The 12,176-nt window shown below is 36.8% G+C and overlaps 1 protein-coding gene across 6 annotated transcripts in view; it reads right to left on the reverse strand.

Moving 5' to 3' along the window:
* Positions 1-765: 765 nt before the first annotated feature.
* Positions 766-12,176, reverse strand: part of NR2C2 (nuclear receptor subfamily 2 group C member 2) — a 34,497-nt gene continuing 23,086 nt past the window's right edge. For all 6 annotated transcript variants that reach the window (XM_058844830.1, XM_058844826.1, XM_058844829.1 and 3 more), the window contains 2 exons: positions 11,200-11,305; positions 766-9,106 (listed from right to left, as the gene is read on the reverse strand). In XM_058844830.1, coding sequence (XP_058700813.1) covers positions 8,932-9,106; positions 11,200-11,305 — 281 coding nt within the window. In that variant the 3' untranslated portion in view covers positions 766-8,931. The remainder of the gene's footprint in view (positions 9,107-11,199; positions 11,306-12,176) is intronic.

Genomic DNA, 12,176 nt, shown 5'->3' on the forward strand with positions numbered 1-12,176 from the left:
AGGGGCAGGGCGGTGTGAGGGGCCCGGCGGTGTGAGGGGTCCGGTGGTGTGAGGGGTCCGGCCGTGTGAGGGGCCCCGCGGTGTGAGGGGCACGGCCGTGTGAGGGGCCCCCCGGTGTGAGGGGCACGGCCGTGTGAGGGGCAGGGCGGTGTGAGGAGTCCGGCGGTGTGAGGGGCACGGCGGTGTGAGGGGCACGGCCGTGTGAGGGGCACGGCGGTGTGAGGGGCCCGGCCGTGTGAGGGGCCCCGCGGTGTGAGGGGTCCGGCGGTGTGAGGGGCAGGGCGGTGTGAGGGGCAGGCCGGTGTGAGGGGCACGGCGGTGTGAGGGGCACGGCGGTGTGAGGGGCCCCGCGGTGTGAGGGGTCCGGCGGTGTGAGGGGCAGGGCGGTGTGAGGAGTCCGGCGGTGTGAGGGGCAGGGCGGTGTGAGGGGCACGGCGGTGTGAGGGGCACGGCGGTGTGAGGGGTCCGGCGGTGTGAGGGGCCCCGCGCACAGCAGCGACAGCTTTGGGGCTACTAAAAGATGAATTAAAACCTTAGGAAAAGCCCTCTCTCCTCCTAGAGAAGCTTCTTGGAGTCAGTAAGTTAATGGGATTTTTTTTTCTATTCCAGACCCGGTTTAAATCTCTCCTCAGGTAATCACTGTGGTGAAGTCAAAATGCTGTTTCTCCCTAAAAGATTGTAAACTATGTATTTGGCTTAGACAGCTCCTGTTCAAAAGGAAATTAAATGAACTTCAAAATAAAACTCAAGAATGCAGTTATATTTGTAATTCACTTTAATGGTAGAAACTTCATTTAGCTACTACTATTGACCGCAACAATATAATGACACAACAGCATTTAATAAAATTCATAAGCTTAATCATGCACTGCAATACGCTATATACAAACACAACAATGCAAATTCCTCTTTGTGACTGAAGACATTGTTTGGATATAAAATTTAGTTTAAAAAAAGAACATGCTATTATTTTTAAATGTTATCACACACAACAATACTGATTTCACAAAAGAAGCTGTGAGAAGTCAACAACTTTTGCAAAGTTTTAAAACTAAACATAAACAATAGTTTTCTAAATTATAAGGAACAGAGACTTCCAGAAAATATCCCAAGGAATTGTAGGTAGATGCTTCCTCTTATAAAAATTTGCTGTTTTTGTAGGAGCTCAGCACTCCCTAATATGCCAATAATGTGCAGTTTTCAGTTAGGAAACTATGACCACTGGCTTCCAGTGTATTTCAGAGTGCAGATTAACTATTAAAAATATTCCAACATCTGATCTTGATTCCATATATGAAAAATTCAACATATGCAGTCCATAAGTAAAATGTTTTCTTCTGAAAGACTGTGCTTTTTGTTTGAAATTTATTCAGTCCTACTTTAACCTGCAATCATCAAAATACCATAAAATGGAACTGGTTTATTATTGCAGAGCCTTTATTGCCACTGAATTTGAGTGCATTTTGTCCTTCAGAATACAAACAATTCAAATATGGATATGGTACATTCAGTTTTACTGAACTTTGCCCTTTTTGTTCCCTGAATTCACAGTTGAATTTTTAAACAGATTCAGTCTTAATTAATGCCCCAATTGGCTTCCTAAACTTTATAACTGTTCCCACGGTACAATGACTTTAACAGACTTTCAGGTTTCTATTCATCTTTAAAGAGGAAAGCAAGCATTCACACAGCACCAATTGTCCATACACCAATGAAGGATCACCTGTCACAGAAATTTCTGACATTAATTTAAATATTTTTCCTGCTGAAAATTGCAGAAATAAGGTTTCGAAATGCTATAGGTTTATTCCTATATTTTAAATAAAAGCTTATGAATGCTCACTAACCAATACACCAAGAAAGAGAACATTCTCAGCATTTTCCATAGCAAACTTTCCTCAGACTTGTGGTTCACTTTAAGCATACATGAAGTTCACTTTTTTTTGACAGGTGTCTCATTACCTGATTAAATATACACAAGTTTTTGCCACAGTGAGCACAAAAGGTGGAAGTAAATGCCCAGAAAATTCTACTTCACCTTTCTAATGACAGAAACAAGACTTGCTGAACTATTGCCCTGCAGGGTCTGTGAAATGCTTTTTTAAAAACCCACAGTTAACAGATTTACTTTAAGGAAGGCTTGCTTTTTAACTTCATCAAAAGGGAAGGAGAACAAGACCTGTTTATACTTTCATAATGTATATGTTTGAGTCCTCATTATGAATAAGATATTGTCTTCACATCTCATTTCCCAACCATGTGCCCATGTCCCAGATGGAGAGTGGGACTGTCACAGGCAGTGCAGGAGCTGCACAAATTCCAGACCCAGGAAAGGGCAGAACGTGGAACGGTACATTAGTCTGACACCTAAATCAAACAACTAGCTGTGTTTAGTTTAGGCTGGAAAATAAAAACTTTGGAAAGTGAATATACAATTGAAATGCATTGTGAAAATACTGAAGATGTCTTGATGCTTGCTAAGAAATTAACTACCTGCAATGTCCCTAATGTTTAATTACCATTGAACCAGAGCTGCTGTTTCACTGAGCAGAGCAGAGTCTCTAACTCACAGGTTGATTTAATGTGATCATTATGACAATATGAATATTGATTTATTAAACAGCATCCATTACGTCCTGTTCTCTATGCTGCAGTTCAGTGATAAATGGCAACTTGTTTTACTTTCAGTTCACCACAGATGAAGACTTAAAAAATCAGTCTCTTACCAGGCTTCACAAAAAATACAACTTTACAAAAGTATCTCAGGAGGCTGGAAGAGAATGAGTATATAATGAGCAGGGAAGTATTTTATGTTAGTGTTTATGCCATTTTAGTTAATGACATAGTTATTTAGTCATTATTTTTAACAGGCATTATATGCTCAATTAGCTATAACTGGCAGACCTCTATAAGTCAAATGAGAAAAGGTAAGGAGAATAATGTAAAAGCCAGAAAATTCATGGAATATATTTGTCAGTTTTGAATAGCAAATAGTGAAGTCAGACTGGTTTAGAAAAAAGGTGCAAAGCTCTGGCATTTGTGAGGATTCACCAAATTAGGAAGCTCTGGATTAGCAAATTAATAAAAAACTTTAGCACATGGAATGGATGAATAATGGCTCCATATCTGTACATATATACATACACTACACATTTTCTATACACTGTACAGAATATATTTGGACAGAGAGGTATAAACATATACATTCATACACACATACATACAGCTATGTACATATGCATCAGCTGCTCGAGTGAGTTCTAGAACTGAACATGCAGAAATGCACAATGGTGGGAGGCACAAAATAGATGTGTACAACTCTATCAAACCCTTTAAAAAGAAAGAAGACAGGCAGGAATTTAACAATAATAAGCCATTTTCAAAGCATTCATGTAACTCAGAGGATTGAACAGGTTGTGGGAATTACAGAACATTACAACAGTATTACCTGTGATGAACTTCACAATAAAAAAAAATATCTAAACGTTAGATGCTTAACCTTGGAGCATCTGAACTTTACAAAGAATTTTACGTTAACTTCTAACCCGAGTATAAATAATGTTTTGATTTCTTTTTTGCACAATTTCCCATATGTTGTTAACACTGATTGCAGCTGAAGTAGGGTTGTAACATTAACTAACAAGAAGGGTTAATGGCATCAAACAATAAGCCTGAATTTAATTCAGGAGTATTTACTTTTAAAATGACTCAGCAACTTTAGAATTAAAAAGTGCAAAAAGTAAATATTTTCATTGTCTCTCTTTTGCCATCCCCTCTTGGTAATTTTTCATATAAAGTTGTTTCTAAACTAATTTCCTGTCATTCAAGATCCAGTAGATGCTGGCAATTTGTCCTTCCTCTGCCCCTCACTCTAGGGTAACCATGTCCTCATTTGGCTGATCCCTCCTGGATGTTTGGAGGTGTTAGGACTGCAGCTGCTGTGTGCTGCTGTCACAGCTGGTCATGCTTATCACCACAGCCACTACTGCAAAAGCTCTGGCCAGTGTGGCAAACCCTGGGAACAGGTGGGAACCTGCCTGTGTTTGCTGGCATTTCTTCTTTTCCTCTTATGGAAAGAATAGGTGAAAAAAAACCCAACCTCCCCTGGTTTTGCCCTATTAAGAGTAATTGTAGAGGAAGAGAGGGATCTCAAACAGAAAATCAACATTTTTGTTCTTTTCAGAATGGTATAATCCAGTAGGTATGTCCTGGTACACCTATGTGTCTGACTTGCCAGTTCTGCTCACTCCTCCTGATTCAAACCTGACTGCTGCTGTTAGTGCAGGAAGCTGCTTTGTCACTGCTTGGGCAGTACCCTCAGCCCACTCATTTCCACTTCTGTTTTCCTGGTTAAACTGTATTCCTGAAACCCTCTGCTAGTCATGCCAATTGGATACTATATTTTTTTTTTTTAATTGCCTTTTACTAATTAAACAGCAGGTAATCAGGAAAGAATCCTAACAACTGTCTGAACTTTAATGGGCAGGAAAATCCACTGACACCTGCAGTATCCTGAATGAAATAATTCAGGAATCTATGAATCCTGTGTACAATACAGAACAATAAAAAAACCAACAAGTGTTTCACAGTCTCTGCCAAAGGAGAAACAAGAGTCAGAAAACCAATTTCACCTGGGAGCTTCAGCTCTGACTTGGTTTCTCTATGGCAGCCTCAGAATGTGCCCTTTCCCAAAGGAACTGTAATGGCGATGCAGAGCCTCTGGATTCTGCACACAGACCTAGAGCCAGAGCTTCTCACCAGAGGCATTGCAGCTGTCTGGCAGTCCAGGAACTTCAGAAGATGGTGAAAGGAGACTTGGCAAATGACACCAACTAATCAGTGGAGAGCAACAATAGTTTCTTTCCCCAGAGTGCTCTGAAAACTAAGCCTTCTTAATAATGCAACATTTTAAGGCAGCTAAAAGAAAGCCTTGTATGACTTCTTAGAAGGACCTCTCCTTGGAGAGAATTTTTTCCTCTTCTACCAGTTTCATGCCAGAGTAACTCCACAGACATCAAAAGCATTGCAGCTAATTTATAAGCAATGTAAATAGGCAGAGAGAGATCACTTTTGTACATGGTCTTAGTTCTGACTCTATAGTCCAATATAAGTAAAGGGAAGAAAAGAGTATACCTTTCTACATTGGTCACAAATGCAATTAAAATCATTATGACAAAGCTAGTCCCAAATGCTTTTAATCTACAAGATTCAAATCCAGTTCCTTTGCAAAAGAGTTGGAAAACAAATGAAGCACAGTGGACATTACTGCCTTATTATAATTTCCTGCATTGCCTCATTATCATGTCCCAGTCTCAGTCAGCACAGAATTCTAACATTTGTCTGAATGAATTGTGACTAGTATATGCATTTGCTCAGGTTCAGATAAATCTAATCAGATAATTTATTACTGTATTTCTGCCAAGTTAAATTTTTTTCATTTCAAGAGCAGCAGAAGTAGAACCTCAAAAATTCTGAAGAGAATAAATTTTGGCACTCAGTAGAGCTTCAGTGAGATGAACTTTTCTTAGAATCACTTTGTGACAGTGATACTTTGACTCCAAGTTCTGTGAAAACAAGTTTAGCATTTAAATTTCACCTTTATGAAAAAAACCTATTTCAATATTTAATACTCAAGAAATAGTTTTTCAATAATTGTTACAATAATAAAAAAACTTCCCTGTCCCACATTCATAAAGAAAAGTTTGTACTTTCAAAGGAGAAAAGAAACTAAACTAATTTAACAGTAAAGGTACTAAGATTAGCCTGTTACCATCTTCCAGTCACTGCAGGAGGGATGGAACAAACCCCAGAAATTCCAAGAACTATGTCAGTGTTGCACTATTTTCTGCAGAGACATTGCAAAGCTTGCCTGATTGTGCAGCTGCACTGTGTACATCACAGGGTCCTTACTGCCACTGAGAAGGATTGTGCCAGGCTGGAGAAATGGACCAACAGGAACCTTGTGAAGTTTAAAGAAGGGAGGCACAAAGTCTGTTCCCTGGGGAGGAAATTTCCCAGGTATCCACATATGTCCAAATTTCTACAATCCAAAATGTTAGTCTTGTATTCAAAACAGTGTATAGCTGGAAAGAGTACTTTTTGTTAATGGCATCAGAGCTAAGTAGCTTGGTTCTGACCTCTGCAAGCCAGCAAATCATGTTAATGATGCTACACAGAGAGGGAATTTATAGCTTCTAGGTGGTAGTATCCAAATCTTAAAGATGGAACTGCTTCATTTCATCTATTAAATGCATGCACAACTATGGATTGCATGGTTGTTAATTTACACAAATTAATATTTTATCCCTAATAAGCTATTTAATAACTATTTGCAGAGTAAGTAAATACCAGGGTTTGAGCAAGGATATCATGATGTGGCCTTACATTTGTGGGGAGCATAGTTTATTTGTAAACAGAGCTGCATGATATTTATTGTTTTATGTATGTAATGCAAGGCACGCATTTTACATTTTATTTCATGTGATCCCTTTGTTTCCAAAAAACTATAATGCCTTTATCTTCTTTTCTGAATTGTTATGATCACAAGTAATAAAAATTACAAACAAATTTTCACACAGAAAATGGGGTCCTTTTACATGAAAAATTGGAAGTTGAAATTATGTCTGTCAAGAAAAAGCTAGATGGTGTGTATTGAGATTTAAAACCAAATATTTCAGTGGCTAGTTTTTGTGCTAAGGAATATTTCATTTACCATTAAAATGCTTTCTTATCTGTTTAAATGATTTTTATGAAATACTGAAAGCAAATTAAGTTCCATAATCCTTTTGACAATAAAAAAAAAAAAATCACAATAGTTCAATGCATTCTGCTTGTAGAACAATGACATTACCCAGTAAAATTTTAAATTTTAATAAAAGCAGCCACTACTCTTTCCAAGATAGCTACTGTTTCTGATGCTAATATCACCATTAATTTTTAAGTTGTATACCCTTAGCAGAAGGACTGTGCAGCAAAAGTGCTGACACAATCCCACAGCAGTTACACTACAATCAAATGGTTGGTTCTGGAAGCTAAAGTCCAGCTGACTTCACATGTAGAGAGCAGACTTTCCATCGCATGGACAATATGACAATTTCATTTGCTATAGCAAAAGCTGAGACAGGTACAAGTCCAGTATTACAAATCTCTGCATGGATACTAGACTTTGTAATACCCTTCTGAGAAAAGAAGATTCTGAATATGCTAAAAATAGTAACTGTAGAAGACTTTAATGCAGTCAGAAGCTAAAATTAAATAGTCTTTTGTGTTACAGTAAGTACTACGTCAGCCTCCTAACAAGCATGAAGTATAAAAGATCTTTCTGTTACTTTAGAAGCCTCATCTAAAGTTACTTAAGGTCTTTTGGCTACAATTCAGACTCTGGAAAGTCATAAACACCAACCTAGTTGATGTTTCTAAATAAATATTAATAACAGAAGAAAAATCAAAGTGCTGAACTTATCATTAGATAAGTTTTGTCACATAAAACTACAGAAGTAAGAATGCCTCTAACATTGCATTAATTAAAATAATTAATGCATCTAATGAGCCAGGATCAGATGAAGGTGTTAACTGCTATGACTTTTAAAAAATCTTTGATTTTAAAATACGGAACAGCCATAATAATAAATTGTACTAAAATGAAACCTATGCTAGCAACTAGTGGCCAGTGCTACTAGCAAATATGTTGATGGCTCATCACTCAAGACAATCAAAAAGTAGTTCATTTTACATCTCCATGGTGTATCAGTACCAACTGTAATTGTACATGAGTGACAGTAAATCCTAACTATATTTTGGTTTCAAACTGAGTGACAGGAAAGTCACTCAGAGAGAGAACACTGCAAAACTGGGAGTGCTCAGGGACAGGGAGAGTGGGAGGAAGAAACAAAGTGAGAGATCTTTATAATAAACTCTTGCTGACAACCAGAGGTTCTATACATTTCAGGTCTTAAATTGTACCCTGTGGCTACATCACAAGGGTGTTCAGAGTCCAGAGAGGAGGACTAAATTTGGAGCATACAAAGAGCAAACTCAAAGAGCATCACATGGCTCTATTTGAAAATTACTGCTCTTCCAGTTAATGACTGATCTTCCCCAAAGTCAAAATTCTTCTTCTTAGAATAACATTTGTCATGATTGTGTTTGAATGGACACTTTAAGGAACCTGCATATTTAATCATTATTGTGATAAATATTTTTTTTTCTCTAGTGTAGGGAATTTCCGTAGCACATAATAGTCACTATGACTGCATCGTACTGTATATAACAACTGCACTAATTTAACAGGTATAGTTTCATATAATGTGGATATCTGATTTAAGAATCCACACTAATATTTCATGCATAACGTAACAGCAAGTGACTTTTTGTAGATTAAATGATTGTCTCCTTTAGCATTCTACATTTTTATAAAAATCACTAGCATTTTGACTAAGGACATATGCATTATTTCATTTTCCATACTCATAAAGCAGGATGTTGATGTCGTTGCTCTGACAAGAAGAGATTACAAAGTGCTAGTATTATACCTTGGCATTTGCTAGACATTCATTCTAAGGATATTTTTAAATATATACATACTGTTCCTTTTACTTTTAAAGTAATTTAATTACTACTCTGATATTATAAAACTCTTTTTAACCACTGATAGTTTCTAAATACAAAGCATGTGAAAAGTATGTTCAGTAATCTATGGCCTTTTAAATGAAAGGCATCAAAAATATTCCTTGTGGCAGGAAAGGTCCTATAGCAGGTCTTTAAATAGCTGCTTTAAATTTTGTCAGCATCAGAAAAAGACAAGCAGAAATCGGTCAGGAAACTGATAACAAGTTGGAATTATCTGCCCATAACAAAACGTTACCCTTTTAACTTTGTAATTATATGTTTTTTGTGAAATTTAATTCCATCCCTCAAATTATGTTGTTCCCTTTATGCAGACGTGCCAGTTATTTGACCATTATATTCTGCTGTTTCCATTTTGAGAATGTAGGGGATTATGCTATCAATGGGAACATTTCCAATGAGACCCGTGAAAAACAGTTCCTCGGTGATGCTAGAGCTCATCAGCCTAAGTGCAGGCAGGCGAACTAAGATCCGGGCTAGCCTGAAAAAGAAGTTCAGTGGATTATAAATACATATAAGACCAGTTTAAAATACTTTATGGCTAAAGAGCTGGATCTGCCTTTATTATTACCATAATTCATGACTAGGCTTAAAGAGGCAATTAAAGCTAATTGGCTACCACAAAAAGAATGGTAGCTGTTCTAACCTGCAAGCAAAATGAAAGCTAAGTAGCTTTGTATTTTCCAATAAAAGGAACATGTTAATGCCCTTTGTAGACAGAACATGTATGTACAAACACACAATCTTCTTGGCCTGCTTTTGAAATCCCCAGCTCTGGACGAACAATGCTGAGACTCATAATATTCATACTGATTGATGCGAACATTTGCACCATTTTAAGAATACAATGCTTAATTAAAATTTCAGCCATAAACAGCATAGTCCTCAGTTGCCTAGCAACTTCATGCCGAATGAGACAGCAGGAAGGGAGCTAGATGTATATAAACAGAAAAAAGAGAATCTGCTTCTGATGAGAGAAGGAACTTGGGGGAATGTACTGTTAAGGATAAATACTGCCAAATTGCCTTGGTGTTTGATTTACCAGGATGTTAACAGATATCCAATATAATGAAGTGATTGTATTGAAATGCTAGACTTCACATGCATATGAAATTTAGGACTGTGATGAAAGCATTTTGCTGTCATTCCTATGGGAGATGTGCATCACAAATGCCGAACCAGAACCATGTAATAGCAAACTTAAGGTAGCACTGACCACAGGTGGTCTGGAAAATGCTTGAATATTTATGGAGAAAATATACAAGGTCCATTCTGCTAGTACACCATATCTTCTAAACTTCAGGGCAAAAAGATTCAAGCTATGATGTTGTTTTTGTGAAAATTGTAACACAAATTGTCTTGTCTCCTATCTCAATTTGTACCACCACTCAGTTGCTCAGAAATAATCAGGTTTGTTCTCTAAACTTGTCTATGGGTGAGCATGGAGATAGCGATGCTATTAGTTAAAATACAGGATGCTGCTTGGGGAATGTAACTTTGATTTTCTTCCCTGAGACGTTATTATGAGGAGTAAGTATATGGAACAAATTTTATACTTAGTTTTATGATATATATTTAGTTCTCACTAATCAAAACAGAAGGACCCAATAGTACATGGAAGAATGTGGGATTTGAGAATATTTCTGAGGCAGAGAATCCTATTTTCATTGCACCACAGTGTTAATTCTGTAAGATCAGTGCAGAAAACAGAGATGAGAGAAGCTCTCTTTTTCAGACAAGTTTTTTTCTTCTTTTTAGTTACCCCACCCCCAGACAGTGCTTAAGTGTATGGGATTGCTTCTTTACATGAGGATACCTTTCACAGTAAAAAAGCACATGTTCTATTATATCTTGCTAGACGGAAGTGAGACTTTCCCTGATAGTGCAGAGAATCATTGAGTTGATGGATTTTGAGTTTTGATGGATATTGTCAGAAAATAGGGTAATCATTTCTAGCACATGAGAATGGTTGAAAGGTGAAAAAAACAAGCTAGATAATTTCAGAGAAGTCCTTGGAAATTAAATTTAAACAAAAAAAAGCCAAAGGAGAAAATAAGTATGATATGGGAATTTCTTATAAACAGAAGTCTGAGAGATGGTTACTGTTCCCCATTATAATCCTTGTTTTTTCAAGGGCTATAACTGACAGTTTTAACATTTTTCTGTATATGCAACTTGAAAAACATTTCAAGGACGATAATCACCTTTTACATGTCAAAGAGACTATAAAATAATTTGTGTGAATTAGTCAGTTGAAGCAGTTATCCCCCAAACTTCTAAAAAGTAAGTCTGTTTACTTTTCTAAACATGACTATGAGAGTCTCAAAGAAAAAACCTAAAAAAACAAGCAAGTACTAATAAATTCAATTTACATGGAACAAACTAGACAGCTATTCTTATTTCTATACGTCTTTGAACAAAGCTGCTTGCTTTTATGAATTAGGTTTTAGTTCTTTCTCATCAACAGTTAGAAAAAACCACAAACCCCAGATGTCAGAAACATCAATTATAATATATTGTACTTTGTTAGCTATAGCCCATAACATTTTTTTTGGTACTTTACACAATAAATACCTATAAGTATCTTCTGGATAGGTTTTTTGTACATAGTCCTGCAATTCCATCTGTGCCTTCTCCTGGAATTTTTCTATTTGGGTTGAACTGGTCAGACCAGGGTGATCTAAAGAAACAAAACATTTCTGTATGTTGATTGTTTCCCTATACATTGTGAAATATAAATATAAGACTCTCACATTTAATTTCAATGAAATACTTCTATAGTATTGTGATGTTTAACATGATATCTGTATAAAGGAAACAACTCAGGTGAACATTTACCTCCTGGCTTCAGAGTTAGCTTGTTCACTTTTCTCTCTAGAGCTGTGTGTATCCATAAGAAAGCGGACAAAGATTAAAACCTGTATGTGTGTACCAGGCAATGACACATAATTTGTTTTTAACTTTGCTTGTTTAAATGTAAATATGTTCACCTCTGTGATTTGTTAGAACTAGGCTGGCTAAGCAGTATCTAGGGTTATTTTCTTGATAGATCAATGTCTTAATCTTCCCAAGTCTGTCTCATGTTTTAATTCCAGCTGGCTCAGGTCCTCAGACAGCCACGTGATCAGAGAAAAAAAAAGCAAACCCACAAAATATCTATCTTACTATGCAAAAATATCTTCACTCTTGTGTCCAAACTGCTTGTTTCTTGAAATAGGACAGAGCTACCTTGAGGTTCCAGGGTTTCTTGCTTTTCCAACTCAAACAAAACCCCTAATAAACCTAACTCTAATGGGACATTCTCCCCCAAAAAATTCAAAATAACATTTCAGGACACCAGTATATTCTAATTAAGTTTTATTACAAAGAGGAAAATAGTTATCAATGCAAAAAAAACCCAAGCAAATATACCAATAGCAATATATCCTTTTACTTTGTATTCTGTTAAATACAAAGTGGTAAATACCTTTAAATTAAAATAAATAATAGGCATTTCTGAGCAAAACTTACCCTTTTACTCAGCCTGTCAACAGTTTTAGATTAACCTTTGT

The sequence above is a fragment of the Poecile atricapillus genome, chromosome 9 (genome assembly GCF_030490865.1).
Source record: "Poecile atricapillus isolate bPoeAtr1 chromosome 9, bPoeAtr1.hap1, whole genome shotgun sequence".
Taxonomy (NCBI): domain Eukaryota; kingdom Metazoa; phylum Chordata; class Aves; order Passeriformes; family Paridae; genus Poecile; species Poecile atricapillus.